The following is a 20,414-nucleotide window of genomic DNA, read 5'->3' on the forward strand; positions in this document are numbered from 1 at the left end:
TAAGCAAGTGCTAACCAGTCATCTGCCAGAGATCTTGAAGAACTGCTCTTAGCTCCAATAAATAGAGGAAAAAGAAGTGAAGGGCATATGTGACTCTTAAAAGATTGGTATGTAATATGCAGGTGCCTATTAATGTTGCTACAAAACTGCAATTGTAATGCAGCAGAAAATGGATACTAATTGTATTAAACTAAGATCTGTGGGAAAATGGAGTCTAGAATCTGGAGTCCACATTTTCCTATCTTTGTTTCTTTATCTATTTCAAATTTCCAGATGGTCCAACTCTAAAATGCCTAATATTGTCTTGTATTCAATGTGCAGTATCTTATTTTGGCCTGCTTTGAGACTACAAAAGCACTGGAGTTACAACTCTCAGGATTTGCAATTCCACACATTTGGAACAAGCCGTGTCTAGTAAAACTATGCAAAGCTTCATTTTCTAAAGTTAAAAAAAAGGTATTCAGAGTGGGTGGGGCTGCTCCTGTAGCACCCCAGCAACTGTTGAAGCAGTTGAGTGTTTTCTTGGGATTGCACATCTGTCCTCCACAACTGCAGCACAATCCTGGGAAAAGATACATTTCGTTTAAGATTTGCAGACAGGTGTTATTTAGCCCAAAGCTGAATTGAGTGAACAAAAGATCTCTTAACCAAAGACTCCTTCAGACAAGGATGCAATTGCAACATTAAAGTCAATTGAACCCCTTCCCCACCTGAATTTAGAGTTGGTGCTATTGTGTATTGTTCTGGGATCTTCCTTTCACAGTAATCGGGTTTGCTACAAAATTTTCTGTTTTCGGTAGAAGTGGTAATATTTGATGGTTCCACATTTCCTCATCTGCTAGTAACCTTGGAATTTTAAATGGCACAAACAGTCCACCAAAATTATGCTACGAAATCAAGACACTTTGAGCACAAATTGGAAGGCTGGCGATCTGTAAATGTCCAGATTTAGACAGTGGTCTTGTCCACACGTTCATGAGAATCTGATGGATTGAACTTGAAAAACTATATTTTCAAGCATGAGAACTAGTCTAGTCAGGGTAGCATCAGATTGTAATGACACTTTTAGAACAGAATTCTTTATTGGCCAAGTGTGATTGGACACACGAGGAATTTGTTTTGGTGCATATGCTCTCACTGTACCTAAAAGACAGGATACATTTGTCAAGAATTATGAGGTACAACACTTAATGATTGTCACAGGCAGGGGTGGATTACCATTCCCAGGCCTACCGGAATGGGTTGGGAGCACGTGCGCCCCCTACGTGGGATTCGGCTTCTGCATATGCGCAGAAGCCTAATCTAGCACAAGGATGAGATTTCTGGGATATTTTGCTTCTGCGCATGCACAGAAGCGAAAAAACCCGGAAAAAAGGTAAAAAAGGGTAAGTGGCTGCTCGCTGTTGCCATTCGCCCCATTCGCCACTGCCATTTGCCCCGTTCACCACCATTTGCCTCCATGTGCCTGTCACGGTGGCTCCCTGCCGCCTTTTACCCTACCCGCCTCCAGCGCCTCTCATGGCAGCGGCTCTCTGCAGCCATTGGCCGCCTTTTGACCTGCCTGTTCCCTGCACCTCTCACGGCAGCGGCTCCCCATCACCACCCACTCCTACCCACCATGCCATGCTGCGAGCGACCCGCCTGGTCCTTACCTTGCCTGCATGGTGAACATCATGTGGCTGGAGATGGGCAGCAGCTGGAATGGGCAGGCCACTTTTGGCAGCTGCCGCAAGAGGCGCTGCAGCAAGATTCCAGCTGCTGCACTGGGCAGCAGCCGAAATCTCGCATGCGGACGTCTTTCTGGCAGCAAAAATTGCTGGTTTCTTTGCTTCCGTGCATGTGTGTAAGCAAAAAACCCAGTAATTTTTTACCGGAATTGCACTGGCTGCTCGTGCACGCACAACTGGAACGAGCCTACGTGCTCCACTTTCCACAGCGGAACGACGGTTCCGAGCGTTCCAGCTAGAGCCCATGACTGGTCAAAGGGTATAAATAAGCAATGAGGAAACAATCAATATTAATATAAATAGTAAGGATACAAGCAACAAGTTACAGTCATACCATCATAATTACCTCATGATTCTTGACAAATGTATATTTTCTTTTATGTACACTGAGAGCATATGCACCAAAGACAAATTCCTTGTTTCTCCAATCAGACTTGGCCAATAAAGAATTCTATTTTATTCTATTCTATAAATGGGAGGAGATGGGTGATAGAAGCAATGAAAAGACTAATACTAATAGCAATGCAACCTCGGTGAATAGTTTGACAATAGTGAGGGAATTATTTGTTTAGCAGAATAATGTGTTCAGGAAAAAACTATTCTTGTGTCTAGTTGTCTTGGTGTGCGGTGCTCTATAGCGTCCTTTCATTGTAGTTGTAATATGTAGCAGTAGAAAATATACAGTATCAGAGAATGCCATACTGATACTATATGTTTACTAAGTGGTTACCTGTACAGTGTTTCCTCGATTTTCACGGGGGTTATGTTCCGAGACCGCCTGCGAAAGTCGAATTTCCGCAAAGTAGAGATGCGGAAGTAAATACACTATTTTTGCTATGAACAGTGTCACAAGCCTTCCCTTAACACTTTAAACCCCTAAACTGCAATTTCTCATTCCCTTAGCAACCATTTAGATTATTACTCACCATGTTTATTTATTAAAGTTTATTAAAAAATATTTATTAAAGGCAGATGAAAGTTTGGCAATGACGTATGACATCATCGGCGGGAAAAACCATGGTATCGGGAAAAAAACAGCAAAGTATTTTTTAATTAATATTTTTGAAAAACCGTGGTATAGCCGTTTCGCGAAGTTCGAACCCGCGAAAATCGAGGGACCTCTTTGGTTGCAGAGTGAGAAGGTACCACATGCTTAGAAGTATTTCACATTCCATGTGTAAGTGTAAGTGTAAACCCACAGAAACAATGGCACATAAAATGTAAAGAAAACCAGAAATTAACTCAAAATTGTTACTTGTTTACTGTCTTAAAATCCATGAAGCTATGTGAATAGGAGTTTTTCCTTGTCTTTATAGCATTAAAAAAAATAAGTATCAAGTTTACTTGTAGCCATACAATTTGTGAATGTGTCTCGGCTCTGCTAATAGACTGTTTCCTGAGTGCAACAATTATTTATTTATTAAATTTATATAGCTGCCCTTCTCATGTACCGTATTTTTCGCTCCATAAGACGCAGTTTTTTTCCTCCCAAAGTAGGAAGAAAAATCAGCCTCGTCTTATGGAGCGAAGATGCAGGCAGGGTGGGGGGGGGGGGGAGGCTGCGAACTCCGAAGCGCCATCCCGCCGGCTGGCTGGCTAGCTGCTGCCTGGCCCCCTCCCTCCCGGAGGACGGTCTCCCTCCTCACCACCAGCGGCGCTCCCCACGCCAGCCAGCCAGCCAAGCCCCGCGCCCGCCGGAACCGGCTCCTCGCTCTCCCCCCGCCGCCCGCCGCGTTTGCAGGAGGTGGGGAGGGTCGGGCGGCCCGCCAAGGCCAGGAGGGACGCCGCTGCCCCCCCTTCCTTCTCTCCGCCCGCCGCTGCACCGAGAGGAAATGCCGGCAAAGGCGATATTCAATGTCGGGGGCGCACGAGCGGTTGGCGCGTTCCCTATCTCCCTGCTAGCCCACTCGGAATATTCAAAATAAGAAAAGCCTTTGCCGGCGAAGGTTTTTCTTATTTTGAATATTCCGAGTGGGCTAGCAGGGAGATAGGGAACGCGCCAACCGCTCGTGCGCCCCCGACATTGAATATCGCCTTTGCCGCCGGCCCCGCCTCTCCTACAACCCCCTTGCTGAGAGCTCTCGGCAAAGGTGAGGCGGGCAGGGCGTGCGCGCGTCACCGCTAAGAAGAACGGAGAACGAGAGTGAGTGAGAGCAACAGACAGCAAGATAGTGAGAAAGAGAGAGGGAGAGAAAGGGGGGGAGAGAGAGAAAGAGAGAGGGGGAGAGAGAGGGAGAGGGAGAAAGAGAGTGGGAGAGGGGGGAGAGCTAGCAAGAGAGGGAGAGAGAGAAAGAGAGAGGGAAAGGGGGGAGAGAAAGAGAGAGGGAGAGGGGGAGAGATAGCAAGAGAGGGAGAGAGAGAAAGAGAGAGGGAAAGGGGGAGAGAGGGGGGAGAGAAAGAGAGGGAGGGAGAGAGAGGAGATAAAGGAAGAGGAGAGAGAGAAAGGAAGAGAAAGAAAGAAAGAGGGATAGAAAGAGAGAGAGTGAGAGATGCTCAGTGAGCCTTTCTTTGAAGTTGCCTTTCTTTCTTTCTTTCTTTCTTTTTCTCTCTTGCTCTCTTGCTCTTTCATTCTTTTTTCTTTCTCTTGCTTTCTTTCTTTCTCTTGCTTTCTCTCCTTCCTTCCCTCCTTCCATTTCTTTCATTCCCCCTCTCTATTTTTATTTCTCTTTCATTTTCTTTCTCTCTTTCTTGCTTTCTTTCTTGCTCTTTTTCTTTCTCTCTTTTACCTTCCCTTCCTCTATTTCTTCTTTTCTTTCTCCTTCCTACCTTCTTCCCTCCCTCCCTCCCTTCAGTCCTTCCTCTCTTACTCTCCCCTTTCATAAGTTTCCTTGCTTCCTTCCTCTGTTCCTGTTCCTTCCCTCTTTCTTTCTTTCTTTCTTTCTTTCTTTCCTTCCTTCCTTTCCTCCCTCCATTTCTTGCTTTCCTTTTCCTTCCTCCCTTCTTTCCTCCCTCACTCCCTTCTTTCACTCCTTCCTCTCTTCCTCTCCCCTTTTTGGCTCAAAATATTTTTTTTCTATTTTCCTCCTCTAAAATCTAGGTGCGTCTTATCAGCAGGTGCGTCTTATAGAGCGAAAAATACGGTAAATGGCTCTGGATACTATATACTGTCCAGAAACAGAAAATCAAACCTTCAAAATAATTAAAAAGAAAACCATTGAAAAGACAATTAAAACAGTTAAAAACTATAATTAATACATGGAAGAATGCATTCTGAACTTAAACACAATGCAACCATTTAACTATTTAATTAGCCAGTTTAAAGAATAGAGCAAAGTAAACAATTTACGGTACATTTTCCAGGTTTCTCATGCCATAAATTACCACTTTGATGCTTTCCAAAATAACTGTGGTTATGAAACATTTCTTCTGGTTCTCAAATCCACACCTCCCCCTCACCTTCTATTGTGATGGGAAAAGCTATCTCCGATTGTAAAGCATGACTGATTAGGGGAGCAGATAATAATTTAAATTCAGAGGTAAGCAACCTTTGGGTTCTTTGAGAGCTTGCTGTGGGTTATTTCACAAAATGGTTGCCATATGATATGTGTTCTGATTATAACATTTCAGTTTGGCTTTTTGGCAAACAGAGCACTAAGTTGGAATTACCAATAATTGTTATTCACTAAAAATATCAGGGAACCAGTACACAGAAATGAAGATGTTTTTTTGGAGGTTAATGGTTGGCTTAGTTGCATACTAGCTTCCCACTTACTTACAGTTTAAATAATATTTTATGTTATATACTGATGTATGGAGTACAAATTTGCATAGCTGCCACTGACTGGTTAAATCTGGTTAATCATAGGCTCCTGGGGAAGATGACCATGTGGACCTGTGGACAAAGAGAGGCCAACGCCTTTGCCACCATACTTTCCTCAAACAGAGTATTAATGCAATATAGCGAGACCTTCCCCCTAGAGTTAACATGTGACACTTCATCTTTTGGAGTGGGGGCGGTCCTCAGCCACCAACTACCCAATGGCTCCGAAGCCCCTTTTGCCTATTATTCTAAAACCTTATCTTCAGCTGAGCGAAACTACAGACAGCCGGACAAGAAAGTGCTTGCAGCAGTGGCTGGCATCAAGCGTTTCCATGAATATCTATATGGCCGCAAATTTGAATTTGCCACAGACCACAAACCGCTATTAGGTCTGCTTGCAGGAAACCAGCAAACCCCACAATACATGTCACTCCGGCTGACCCATTGCTCCATATTTCTGTCGGGCTACAGTTACATACTTAAACACAGATCAGGAAAGACCAGGAAAGAGAATAAGTCACTGCCCAGCCCCTGGATTCATGGAGGACCCTGCATCTGTGGCTGATATCCTACTGGTCAACATTTAATGGACCAACCCCATCACATCTCAGGACATCATGGAACACACAGCGAGAGACAAGGGGTTATCTAAAGTCATGAACTGGGTGTTGAAAGAATGGACACAGGATGAAGAAGGGGAATAATTGAAAATGTTTAAAAACAAACAGATTGAACCATCTGTGCTTAAGGGGTGTCTTTAGTGGGAGGAGTGAGTGGTTATTCCACATGGGTTGAGGAAAAGAGTAATAAGAACCCTTCACATAGGACACCCAGGAATGGTCCACATGAAAGCACTAGCACTACCTGTGGTAGCCTAAGTTAGACCAGAATATTGCAGAGTAGGTGGCTATCTGCCTGCTATGCCAGGAGACCAGGCCGTTTCCACCAAAGTCCACTCCTTTCAAATAGTAGATGCCCAAGGGCCTAAGGTCAAGAGTTCACATAGACTTTGCGGGGTCTATGGCGGGGCAAACATTCCTTATAGTGGTGGACGCCTACTCCAAATGGTCAACATGCCCACATCAACAACAGAAGCAACCATCTGAGCCTTGAGGAAGCTGTTTGCAGCCCACAGCCTTCCAGATGTCATCATATCGGACAATGGCCCACAGCTGACAGTCCAGCACTTGGAAGCGTTCCTGGCTGACCATGGAGTAAGGCATGTGCTCACCATTCAGTCCAGCTAGCAATGGCCAAGAGGAAAGAATAGTGAGAATGACAAAACGGACTCACTAATGGACCCAGGAAACTGGCAGGAGTGGATCGACCAGTTCCTGTTGGCACAGTGCATCATCCCATGCACTGCCACCAACCATGGTGAGAACCAGGCCTTATATACCAGACATCAGGGAGCCCTGTTCTCAAGCCCGGAGTGGGAGCTCGAATACCTACCTGCAGTTCCTGGGGTCCAGCAACATTAACTGAGACTGGAAAGCGGAGATGCAGAGATTTCAGCCACCGTGCCTGGAGCCTGATTCCAGATTTTTGCACAACTTGAGGAAAGAGCAGAAACAGGCATGTCTGCTGGAGCCGAAGACTCCTGAGGAACTGAATCATGCAGACCCAGGAAGACTATTTGGTGCCTTCTGTATTTGCATGACTACGTGACTTACATTGGTTCCAGATTGGACATTACAGAAATTGAGAGGGGAGAGGTGTTGCGCGTAAGCGCACCACTGTGCCTACCGTCCCTGTCCTATTGTCTTCTTTTGTTACTTTTTATCATTGTTTATCTAATGTTTTATTTGTACAAATTACCACCCTATAATTGTTTGACAAAATAAATAAATAAAAAAAAAAAATAAATGTACAAAGTGTGAATTTGCATAGCCGCCACTGATTGGTTAATCTGGTAGCGGGAGAAATAAACTGTCAGTGGCTAGCAGGTTTCAGGGAAGCTCTTAAAAGCGGCTTCCCTGCAACCTGCAGGCTGTCCGTATTAGTTCTAGCTAATAGACAATAATAGTGCAGAACTGTTCCTGTGAATCGCCTCTTCATTTATGGGCAAATCTAACATTTTAAAAATATAACGGCCTTGCTGGTGATCAGTTTCTGGTCACAATTCAAAGTGTTGGTAATGATCTTTAAAGCCCTACATGGCATTGGACCAGAATACCTCCGGAACCGCCTTCTACCGCACGAATCCCAGCGGCCAATAAGGTCCCACAGAGTTGGCCTTCTCCAGGTCCCGTCGACCAAACAATGTCGTTTGGTGGGCCCCAGGGGAAGAGCCTTCTCTGTGGCGGCCCTGGCCCTCTGGAATCAACTCCCCCAGGAGATTAGAACGGCCCCCACCCTCCTTGTCTTTCTCAAGTTATTCAAGACCCACCTATATCTCAAGGCATGGGGGAACTAAGACATCTCCCCCAGGCTTTTTATATTTCATGTTTGGTGTGTATATGCTGTATGGTTTTTAATTATTGGGGTTTTTATATATTTTATTATTAGATTTGTCCCATTGTTATACTGTTTTTATTCCTGTTGTGAGAGGGGCAGCATACAAATATAATAAATAATAATAATAATAATAATTATTATTATTATTATTATTATTATTATTATTATTATTATTAAAAGAGGGAGACCAGATTAGTCATGTTGCTGCAGAGTTCTGTTCTCATTCTAAGTAGGATTCTGAGATTCAAAGAAACAATGATTTATACTTGTTATTCTCTGAAATATACTTTTCTTTGCATTAGCCTAGTCAAGTAGCTCCATTCATGGTTAACACAGGAATAAAGAGAAACTTCTACAGGTGTCCATTTTCCCATCATAAAATCTTAGCAGAAGCAAGCTGGCAGAGTTCTCCTCTCTAGGTGAGATTTGGAGAGCCTTTCCAGGTTCGAGGTCGAGTCCCCTTTCATGGGCTCTTCTGTCAATTGATGCATTGCTTCCTCTTGCATGACCATGTAATTCCAGATGCTTGAAGATTGCTAGGGGCATCCAAAATACTATTGTCTTTCACTAACGAACTGCACCTGGGCATGGGGGACGATTGCTGCCCTACCTCTTTTATTTTCCATTGTTTCCCAAGTTGCACTTCCCCACTCGAAACTGAATTTTAGCCAGACTTTGGAACAATCAGACCAGTATTTCCAAGCCATGGTGATATCTCAGGGGACCAAGAGATCCCCCCCCCCCGTCTTCCCCTCCCTGAGGCTATTGCTCCGTCTGAAGAATCTTCCATCTCTCACGCTGGCTGAAGATGACCCTTTCTAACCAGGCTTGATACAGCTGAGTTGATGTAATATAATTACACCATTTGAAGTAGGCCATAGAAATGAACAGTTCCCCTGGGTAGAAAGGACCAAATTCTTCTTTGTTCCTTTTAAATGGTGATGATGAAGGTATTTAGGTTATGGTTGCATAGGGGCCTGGTTTGAAATGCCAAAGTTATTCTTTCCAATTAGCACATATTTTCTGGAAAAACATATTTATCATTATATTTTCTATAAAATATACCCAAAATTTACAGAATTTAGATACAGGTGCAGAATAATATGTCATTATGTGTCATAATACTGTGTATTTTTTCAAGTGGTACGTTTTGATGTAATCTTAGGTACGACTTAATCATTTTTGTAGTTTTTGTGCAACAATTATGTCAGTCTGTGATGTATAGGGACAGTTTCAGTATCTTGAAGCTAACAAAAAAGGCATTATTTTTATTTCATTTATCAAATAAAAATTGCCCCTCTCCTTCCCAGAGGAAGTTTGGGCTGTGTACAAGAAAATATGAAAACATAAGAGATATAGTTAAAATTCAATATTAAAAATTAATTCCAAGGTGGGATGAAGGCCTTTGCTACAATGTCAATTATTTACCAAACCCTATGTTGACAATTTGACCATTGTTGTTGGTTTATTGTTACAGATTATAATATTTGTCAGTCATAATCTTTGCTGCAACCACATTAACTATTGCTAAAAGAAAAAAAAGTTACGATTCTGCTGCTAATTTTGTTTTGCAATGCATACCTTATACCCTCAGGTTGCCTCCTCTCATTCACCATGAATCCAGCTTCAATTACTATCCTTAATGTAACTATTCATGTGAGTAAATTATCCATAGTGGGACAAATGGCAGCTTGGCATTAGGAATTTAGTTAAGACATGAGTGAGAAAATATGAAGTCTTGATCTCCCAGTGGGCCGACTCTCACTCCTTCTGTAATAATTCAAATCAAATCAAGTTTATTACAGTCGAAGACCAGAGACCAGAACAAATAAAAGCACTCAAGGAATAGCCAGTTAAAAATTATAGAATAAAGTAATAGATCAAATCTAAATTAAAATCACAATTTGGCATCCAGTCTGTCAGTTCCACATGCCTAACTATACTATAATATCAATCTTTAAACTGTGAGGCCAATCTACTCCTTCTGTAATAGTATTAGGGACAATAGCTGATTTCATACATGTGAAACCCAAACTATTATTACTAGTTTCTGCTTCCCATATTGGAATCATTTTTATTTCATATTATTATATGAAGATGATATCTATAGAAACATAGAAGTCTGACGGCAGAAAAAGACCTCCTGGTCCATCTAGTCTGCCCTTATACTAGTTTCTGTATTTTATCTTAGGATGGATATATGTTTATCCCAGGCATGTTTAAATTCAGTTACTGTGGATTTATCTACAACATCTGCTGGAAGTTTGTTCCAAGGATCTACTACTCTTTCAGTAAAATAATATTTATCTATCTATCTATCTATCTATCTATCTATCTATCTATCTATCTATCTATCTATCTATCTATCTATTTAGAATAGATAAAATAATATCTATCTATCTATCTATCTATCTATCTATTTATTTATTTATTTATTTATTAGATTTGTATGCCGCCCCTCTCCGCAGACTAGGGGCGGCTCACAACACAATAAAACAGTTCATGACAAATCTAATAATTTACAATTTAAAATATTTTTAAAACCCCATTATTAAGCAGACATACATACAAACATACCATACATAAATTGTATAGGCCCGGGGGAGATATCTCAGTTCCCCCATACCTGACGACAAAGGTGGGTTTCAAGGAGTTTACGAAAGGCAAGGAGAGTTGGGGCAGTTCTAATCTCTGGGGGGAGCTGGTTCCAGAGAGTCGGGGCCGCCACAGAGAAGGCTCTTCCTCTGGGGCCCGCCAACCGACATTGTTTAGTTGACGGGACCCGGAGAAGGCCCACTCTGTGGGACCTAATCAGTCGCTGGGATTCGTGCTGCAGGAGGCGGTCTCGGAGATATTATTAAATATTATATATTTTGAATGTATGTATTTATTATTTTTAAACATGAATTATAATTTTATTTCCCCTTTTATTTTGTAAATTATTGTGCTTCCCTGTCAATGAAAGTGGCAGAGAAAGTGGCAGAGAAATAAAACATAACAAAACAGAATACATGAATGTGGTCCTCTTCGTAGACCATAGGTCTCCAAACCTGGCAACTTTAAGACTTGTGGACTTCAACTCCCAGAATTCTCCAGCAGGCTGGAGAATTCTAGGAGTTGGAGTCCACAAGTCTTAAAGTTGCGAAGTTTGAAGACCTCTGCGGTAGACTTATAGCTTTCTTCATTACTGTTGGATGGATGGCAATATATAGAATGGTTTTAAGACCTACATTTGATCATTCCCAATCTACATTCACAAAATTTGCAAGACGTTGTCTAATTCTTGCTAGGGATTGACTGCATCTTAAATTGTAATATTATTCAGTTGGTTTTAGTTTAACATGTTACATTATGTGAAACCAGCTATTTGTGATTTATTAAATATACATAATAATACCTATTATGGCTTTGTGTGCAATAGCTATCATGTTGATATCCCAGCTGCTTTTAGTATCTGTGTTAGTATCCCAAAATTGCCTTTGGCCGTCCTTGTTTTCTGGAGCAAATACCAAATATACAATAATATGATATGTATTATATTTATTTTCGCATTGGAATGGAAATTGTTAGGCATCCCAATTAAAGTGACCATTTGGATACTTAAATGGAAAAAAAATGTTTATTGGAATGGTTGCATGTGACACTTACCAGGATTCAGCTGATTTAAAAAAATGTTTTTGTTGTTTCAACTTTTCTAGAATGCCAGAAGTAGTGAGAATTCCACAATATTGTGTAATCATCGATACTTGAATCTATATTTCATGGTTCTGTTGTGCAAATGTCTTTTCTGAGTTTTATTGCATCTTTGGAACTGTCTCCTGAGGATTTTATTAAATGTCTTTATTTATTAAATCCATTCCATCAATATTAATATTGCAAGAATCATTGGAAATTTTAAATGGTAGCTCAAAGGGAAAGAAAGATGTAGACTTTTTTGTCTATGTGTTTTCTCCACAAGAATGTCAAAAAAATCCTAGAAGGGATGGTTTCAACCCTTCTTGTCTATGAATATAATAGGTAAGTCATCAGATACATATAATAGTCACTACACTGAGGTACTTTTACATTTGATCTGCATTGCAGTTCTGTGTTAGCAAAAACTTCAGAAGAGAAGGATTTAGGGGTAGTGAGCAGTGTGGTCGGGCAGTAGGAAAAGCAAGTAGGATGCTTGGCTGCATAGCTAGAGGTATAACAAGCAGGAAGAGGGAGATTGTGATTCCCTTATATAGAGCGCTGGTGAGACCACATTTGGAGTACTGTGTTCAGTTCTGGAGACCTCACCTACAAAAAGATATTGACAAAATTGAACGGGTCCAAAGACGGGCTACAAGAATGGTGGAAGGTGTTAAGCATAAAACGTATCAGGAAAGACTTAATGAACTCAATCTGTATAGTCTGGAGGACAGAAGGAAAAGGGGGGACATGATCGAAACATTTAAATATGTTAAAGGATTAAATAAGGTTCAGGAGGGAAGTGTTTTTAATAGGAAAGTGAACACAAGAAGAAAGGGGACACAATCTATAGTTAGTTGGGGGAAAGATCAAAAGCAACGTGAGAAAATATTATTTCACTGAAAGAGTAGTATATCCTTGGAACAAACTTCCAGCAGACGTGGTTGGTAAATCCACAGTAACTGAATTTAAACATGCCTGGGATAAACATATATCCATTGTAAGATAAAATACAGGAAATAGTATAAGGGCAGACTAGATGGACCATGAGGTCTTTTTCTGCTGTCAGTCTTCTATGTTTCTATGTTTCTATTACAGACAGAAATTCCTACTACAGGTTGAATGACAACAATAAACTACATAACTGTTCTCCCACAAAACACTTTCAGAATTGTCCCAAATCATCTTGTTTGGGAGAAACTCTTAATCAATCGACCAATTCCTTGCCCTCAGCATCTTCCAAGAATGGAGTCTACAAGAGAAGTACAATCAACCTCAGTATGTCTCAACTTTGGCAATTTTAAGAGGTATTGACTGCAACTTCCTTCAATATGCAGACTGGGGGATTCTGGAACTTGATGTCCATGTATCTTAAAGTTGAGAGGATTGAGAAGTACAGGCCGAACTGCAACTGGCAACAGGTAATCCAATTACAAGTCTTTCTAGATTGTTCTTATTTTCCAGAATGTTCTGAACTCTTTTTGTAGGAGAATTCTCAAGCATTGGAGACCTGCCCAACATCAGATCAGTAAGCTTCATCCATATAATTTCACATACATGGAAAATATCTTTCAGTAGACTATTATTCACACACTGATATAAGGATGTGTACATATAGAAATAAATAAAAATAAAAATGCTGGTGTAGCCATCACAGGGAATGACACACAAAGTTTGTTCATTCTGTAGAGGAATGATATAACAAAGTGGTCCTTAACGTGGTCCTTCTTCAAACAAAAGATGGTTTGAAAAAGTGTATTTGGGGAGGAAGAAAAGAAAGCCTGATGCTAAACGCCTGAACAGATGAAATAAAAGTTGACCATAGCCACCTTCTAAATAGGCCATATGATAGAAAAGTGTTAATTTGAGACAGGGGTTGAAATGTAGTTGATGGGGATGCCGAACGTCTCCTGTCTGCATACAATGGATGTATTTGGGCCATAGAGAGCTCTTAGCTCCACCCTTTGACTTTCCCTCCCCCAGTGTTAAGCAACGAGCCAGTCACAGAGACATTCATGCAGGGTATTAGGAGCAACAAGCCTCCCTCCAGGAATGGCACTTCTGATAGTTCTCCCAGCACACAGCTCTTGAAAGCTACCAGCCTCGTGAAAGGAGAACAGACACAGAGAGAACACAGAGGCTAGTGGGACACAAATTACAGCTAACTCAGAATTTGCCAGAGAGACCGGCTGATGTAAGTTTCCTTACCTGTACTTGGTAACTTGCTTTTTCTCCTTTTTTTCTCTTTTTCTCTCTCTCCCTTCTTTTTAACTAACTGACAGCTTTCATTTCACCTATTACTTTAGCAGATCAAAGTTACTACTATTCTGTTCAAACTATTGTAAACATATCACCGGAAGCCAAATTTTAGTTTGGTTAATTTCATTTAAGGTGTTTGTGTCAACTTTACTGTTTCTCTATGGTTGGATAATATCTCGCAGAAACTTTGTGGTGGTAGAAGTAATGACGAACTAGAGCGAACAGCTTAGAAATTTCCTAAAAGGTTTCCACCCCCCTCATTTTAATCAGATTGTAAGTGAAACAGAACAAAAACCTAAAGACAAAATATTTATATCCCTTCTGTGCTTTATTTTACCTGTTGCCTTCAAAGGGGCACAATGTAAAAAGACGCATTTTGAAATGTACGTCTTACACAATCACAAGGCGTTCACGTTATGATCCTTTAATACTAAAACTACCTATTTCTCCTCCGCTGCCAATATTCTTCACTCCAGCCTCAAAAGAAGCTTATATTAGGAGCCATATTTGGAATGTTGAAGGACAAATTAGAACATGGAGATTTTTTAAAAAAATTATTATCCCTCTAAGACCACCCCTGATTTTTATTTTAGGCTCATGTGTTCAAAAATTGGGTTTCCATATTAGAACTTTCCCAACAAGAACTGGAAGCATCAAATAATTTGGACCTTTTAGAAAATCATTTATTTTGCAAGTGATAAAATATAACCCTGGTTGGTTTCTATAATGGCTAGTGGCTGTTTGTTGGATTGTTCAGGAAGTTTGAACACTTTTGACTTTAATATTCACATCTATTTTTTTTAAAGTGGAAGTTCCAGCTTGACGACTTCATTTTTGAGGGGTAAAATCAAGAGGAAACAATGACAGATGATCAAGACCTTTCTGAAGTAGAAATGAGTCCTGTGGGTTCTGAAGACCATCACTGCCTCTCCCCAGGACCTTCCATGGCGTCAGACACCAACTCCCATCTGACCAACTCCGGCAGTGGTGAGATGGGGAAAGTGAAGAAAGAACAACAAGACACAGAGGCAGATGATGATAAGTTTCCAGTGTGCATACGGGAGGCAGTGAGCCAGGTATTGAGTGGTTATGATTGGACCTTAGTGCCCATGCCTGTGCGTGTCAATGGAAGCAGCAAGAGCAAACCCCACGTCAAGCGGCCTATGAACGCCTTCATGGTGTGGGCCCAAGCGGCCCGCAGGAAGCTGGCTGATCAGTATCCTCACCTTCACAACGCAGAACTTAGTAAGACGCTTGGGAAGCTCTGGAGGTAAGAACAATTGGGGAGTGGGGGGCGGGTAAAGAAGCCACAGAAGGCAAGGTCAACTAGAGGCCCAACGGAGAGTGAGAGAAGCTCAGCAAGTATAGATTTAATGGATGTGTCTTTACAATTTTTCGCATAAAGACAGGGAGTGTCGAAGAATAAGCAGACAGCCAATGGAATGAAACATCTAGAGTGCTATCAATGTAAAATTTAGCTCCTATTTTGATCTTGTCCATTCTCTGCCATGAGGTCCAGTTGACCTGGCCATTCAGTCTTCGGCCCGTGAGTTTTTATTTCAGATGCTATGTACTCTGCCCCTTCTTTAGATCAGTTGTGTCCCTTCAGTCTAAAACTTTGATCATCTTCTAATCCAAAGCATTTGACATGCTGGCAGGGAATGATGGAAATTACATTTGGAGGCACTTGGAGGGCACCCAAGTGGAGTAGGCAAGTTTAAACCTTTGCTTCCTTGTCAAACCAAGGGTCTTTGTTCTCCTGGGGAGAATTTAACGCTGGAACAATGGTTTTCAGGAATCCAACGATGTTGGAAAAGAGACATTTTAAAACAATTCTTTTTTCTTCCCCCATGAGGGAAAACAAATGCTTCTATTGGGGAGAAAGAACAAAATGATTACTAATGATGTAGTAAGATGCAGGTACAATGAAAGAAGCAGTTTGTTCTTATTAGAAACCATTCCATTTTTTATCACAGGGACAAATTATGCATGTAGTTGTCTGAAAGTGATATTATAATGGGATTTGGTATAAGATTAGTGACAAGCTTTGGGTGGGGGAAGAATTAGTGGAGAGGTGAGGAATTTAAAATTAAAGATAGGATCCTCTGTGTTGCTAATTAGCCACACTCCTCCTTTATAAATAGATAATACTTGTGGGCATTTGTAACCTTTGGTGATCAAACTGAGGAAGAAAATTATGTTTATAGAACTATACTACTCCATACTTAGCCAGCACCAACCAACAGTAGAGATTGTTGCATTGTCCTTGCTCTTCGGTTACATGGACCTAGATTTGAGGAAGCACTTACCGTACATTTCAGAGGCACTATGTTTTCCCAGCATTCAGATCACATTAGATTGCTCTCTGGGGAGGGGGGATGCAATCAATTATCACATCTAGAAGAACCTATTAGAATACAATTATGAGGATGTCAAGGGTATCCATTGGAGAGTGCCCAAGGTACCATTGATTTAAAACAGATATATCTCAAAGTAGATGTGCCATAATAATAGCTTGTAAGAGGACACACAATGGATCTGAAATTAAGTGGATGGAAGTAAAGCATGGAAAAGCCTTTGATAGTTTAATATTCATGTCAGATAACCTGATGCTATATCATAAAGATTTATTTGTATAATTAAAACGGTTATTTTTAGCATGCAGCTTTAGAAGTTAGTTGATTGTGTGGGGAAAGTATAAGCTGACATAAACTGAAGTCTAATCAAACATTTAAAAAGATGATTAGGGGAAAGTATAAAATTTTCCTCTCTTCCTGTCATGTTGTTTTACAACTTTAGAATTTTGGATATGCAGGAATTTCGTGCAAAGCCTCAAATTCTCAGATGAGGTTGACTTGCTTTTTGATTGATCATCCAAGTAAACCTTAAAATTGGAGTCTGTTGCTGTGGGATATTCTTTTGAATTAATTGTAACACATTTGAAGCAATTAAACATCACTTTAATTTAATAAAGGTTAAATTAATTATATCATTTCAAATATGATCCTCAGAAATGAGGTTAAAAACATCAACTTTTATTCAGATGGTGGAATATTAGAAAATAGCTTTGGAGCAAAACAAAATGAAATATATAATTTTCATCATATTACGTGATTCCTTCAGACAAGGAAATATAAACCACAAGGGACTCAAAATTCCAGGATCTAGTCACACAGTTTACTTTCAAAACTTTGTCCCATCCCACCCGACTATCATTCCTTTAAATGATCTAAATAAGGCTTAGTTCATGTGATTCATTTTGCTAAGCAATTTGGTTATGGGGAGCAACACAGTACCCATGTGATGTTGGGTTAAGAATTCCACTTTTTTTCTGGCACATTTGTAACTGACTTCAGCTAAAAGGCAAATGATTGACTAGAGTTCAATAGTGTATAATAGTACACATTGCATTCTGAACTTTCTATGTTCTTCTCAAGTAGGATTGAAAATGTTTAAACTTTGAAGAGCCACTAGCTAATAAAGCAACTGAGCTGGGCTAGTGATATAACTTGCTTTTTTAAATTTAGTTGCCTCCTCAACATTGTTTGATACATACTCCATTAAGACATACTCCATTAAGACTCCATTAATATTAAAGATTTGGGTCTTAATTCTTTAGCTATGTGATTTTAAAGTAACTATCTTTCTGGATTAGGTAGATGTAAAACAGAGATATTGAATGCAAGTCATATTAAATTGCAGAATCTCTGTGAAACCTATTCTTTCCAGTATTTTAGTTCATCTCTTTGGTGCTGGAGACCATTCACAAAATATTTGATGGACTAATTTGTTGATTCTGGATGCTTTATCAAAATCCGGTCCTACTTCTTTTGATAAACTGAAGCAAATGGGCTTCTTTAAAAAAATAAATGAATATAAAGGAACATGGTTTTTATGTGCTTTTTAATATTAGATTTGTTTTCACTAGAATATTGTTTTTATTATTGTTGTGAGCCGCCCCAAGTCTTCGGAGAGGGGTGGCATACAAATCTAATAAATAAATAAAATAAATAAATAAATGGTAGATCACAAATAAGATTTCTAAGATATACTGCTCATATCTCATTTCTCCCCGAAATATCCTACAGAAGCATTTTTGTAAGGAGTTCATGATGAACTTCTTTGATAAACTCTGGCTTCTTAGGATTATGAAGACATCGCTATTTCACAGGAGTCTGTTAGCATTCATTATTGCATAGACTACTAAATCTACTGTTACTGATAATGCTGCTATTGCTGCTGCTACTAATATTTGGAGTTGAAACCAGATTAACATACCAGTAGTTCTGACAGCCAGATAGTTTTAACTCTGGGAAACCAACCCATTCAATTAAAAATTATCTCTACTTACGTATTTATATATTAAATAAATGTTTGTTTAACATAACATTTATTTATTTAGTTGAAGAAATTTTAATGCATATTAATTTTCTTGATCCTTATAAACAATTATTTGTGTTGAGTTGTTCTTTGACCAGCTACAAATTTATTTCTGTGAATACTCATAAGTTAATTATAAATTAGTAAATATGGACAGTGTTGAGATATAAACCAATAAGGCAACCAATGTCTTTATTTAATTGCATTAAGATCAGTGAGAAATACATACTGCAAATGCTAAATCACGGTCGCTCATATTGGCAATGAGCGGCAGGGAGTGGTATCTATAAGTATCTTCCCCGTCTTCTATGTTATTAGATCAAATCAGGAATCATTATAAGACTTTTCTTTCTATTTTTTCTCTGATGATTGGATACAATAATTATTGAACTATTGCAATAGTATTAAGACTCAACCGTATTAAATATTGTGACTCCTGCAAGGGCAAATCAAATAAAAATGGTGCATTTTGAAGTGCTTCTCTTCTTTGGGCATAGAGGGGATATACCAAATTCTTAACTTATTTTAAAGTCAACTTCAAGCTCATTGATGATGCTAGATTGCATCCATTAGCCTTTGAAAATGTCTGGCCTGTAAAAGAGGATATAGAATGACGGCCATATTTTTACATTTTCAATTTCATAAATTTGATGCTGCACTTACTCTTACTATGTTTTTGCCTGTATAGATTTAAAAACGAGAGGCTGTACTCTTAAACACATAAAAATAATGATGCATGCTGAATTCAACAGAATCTGCTTCTATATCAAACGCCCTTAGAGTATCACACAATCAACATACAGTTATAATTAGCTGCTATTATTATTATCATGGGCCTGCAAATTAAGATCTGTATTATGAAGAGCTCCATAGAATATCTATGACTTTTAAAAAAATATTATATAGTAGTCTATATCTCTTGTTTCAGGCACAACTCTTGATCATATGTGTGTGTGTGTGTGTGTGTGTGTGTGTGTGTGTGTGTATTTGTCGGATCACCCAGGTATATTGAAGGAATGTCACAAGGCCGAAATAGTACTATCCTAGTCGCCCTTAATTTTAAAAATTCAGCAAAAACATGTGGTACAGATATATATAGATATATATCTCACATGTTTTTGCTGAAATATAGATATATATATCACATGTTTTTTTGCTGAACTTTAAAATGAAGGCAGACTAGGATGGCACCATTTCAGCCTTGTTCTGGCCTCATCAGCTAGCCACACCCTTACAAACATATATACATATGTGTGTGTGTGTGAAGGGATTGGATACTGTAGCCTAGAGGTTAATTCTCTGCCTTACAAGGCAAAGGTTGCAGGTTCAAGTCCCAGTGAGGGTATGGCTAGCTGATGAGGCCAAAATAAGGCCGAAATAGATCTATCCTAGTCTCAATTTTCAAATTCAGCAAAAAAACATGTGAGATATATATATATATATATATATATATATATATGTAGATTGTTCTGAGTTCGGGTTTTGCCCTGTGTAATGTTTTGCATGTCTATGCGACGTTTCGGTGAAATCACATTCACCATCATCAGGCTGGAGTTCCAATCTTTGTGTTTTTGCAAATGAATATTAGCAACTGACATTTCTTCTTAGCATGTAGTGTGGGGGTGGAGATTTGCTTTGAATGTAGCAAATAGATTGGGTGACTATGCTTCCGTGATCTGATTGGTTGGTGTAATCATGGTTATAGAAGGAATGGCATGAAGATTATGAAGTGTTTTGTTTAAGTCTGATTTCCAAATATAAAATTCTAAAATCATAATAATTAAAGGATTGACATATTGATTATAATGAGGTGTTTATTTTGTTTAAGGCTGGTTTCCAAATCTCTGGCAGGCGCGAGGTATCATCCCTTTTATTTAAACAAAAAGATCTTTTTTCAATTTCAATAGCTTCTAGAGAGATTCTTTTATATAAATTCTCTGTTTTGTGGAGTAATTTAGTTTTTTCAAAGTTTTTTCAAAGTTTTTTCAAAGTTTTTTCAAAGTCAAAAAAAAAAAAAAACTAAAAAACTAAATTACTCCACAAAACAGAGAATTTATATAAAAGAATCTCTCTAGAAGCTATTGAAATTGAAAAAAGATCTTTTTGTTTAAATAAAAGGGATGATACCTCGCGCCTGCCAGAGATTTGGAAACCAGCCT

At 39.4% G+C, this 20,414-nt stretch overlaps 1 protein-coding gene across 1 annotated transcript in view; it reads left to right on the forward strand.

Moving 5' to 3' along the window:
- The first annotated feature begins 13,662 nt into the window (after nt 1-13,662).
- Nucleotides 13,663-20,414, forward strand: part of SOX10 (SRY-box transcription factor 10) — a 35,900-nt gene continuing 29,148 nt past the window's right edge. The window contains exons 1-2 of the mRNA XM_070754814.1: nt 13,663-13,810; nt 14,682-15,145. Of these exons, the coding sequence (XP_070610915.1) occupies nt 14,736-15,145 (410 nt within the window). The 5' untranslated portion in view covers nt 13,663-13,810; nt 14,682-14,735. The remainder of the gene's footprint in view (nt 13,811-14,681; nt 15,146-20,414) is intronic.

The sequence above is a fragment of the Erythrolamprus reginae genome, chromosome 6 (assembly GCF_031021105.1).
Source record: "Erythrolamprus reginae isolate rEryReg1 chromosome 6, rEryReg1.hap1, whole genome shotgun sequence".
NCBI lineage: Eukaryota > Metazoa > Chordata > Lepidosauria > Squamata > Dipsadidae > Erythrolamprus > Erythrolamprus reginae.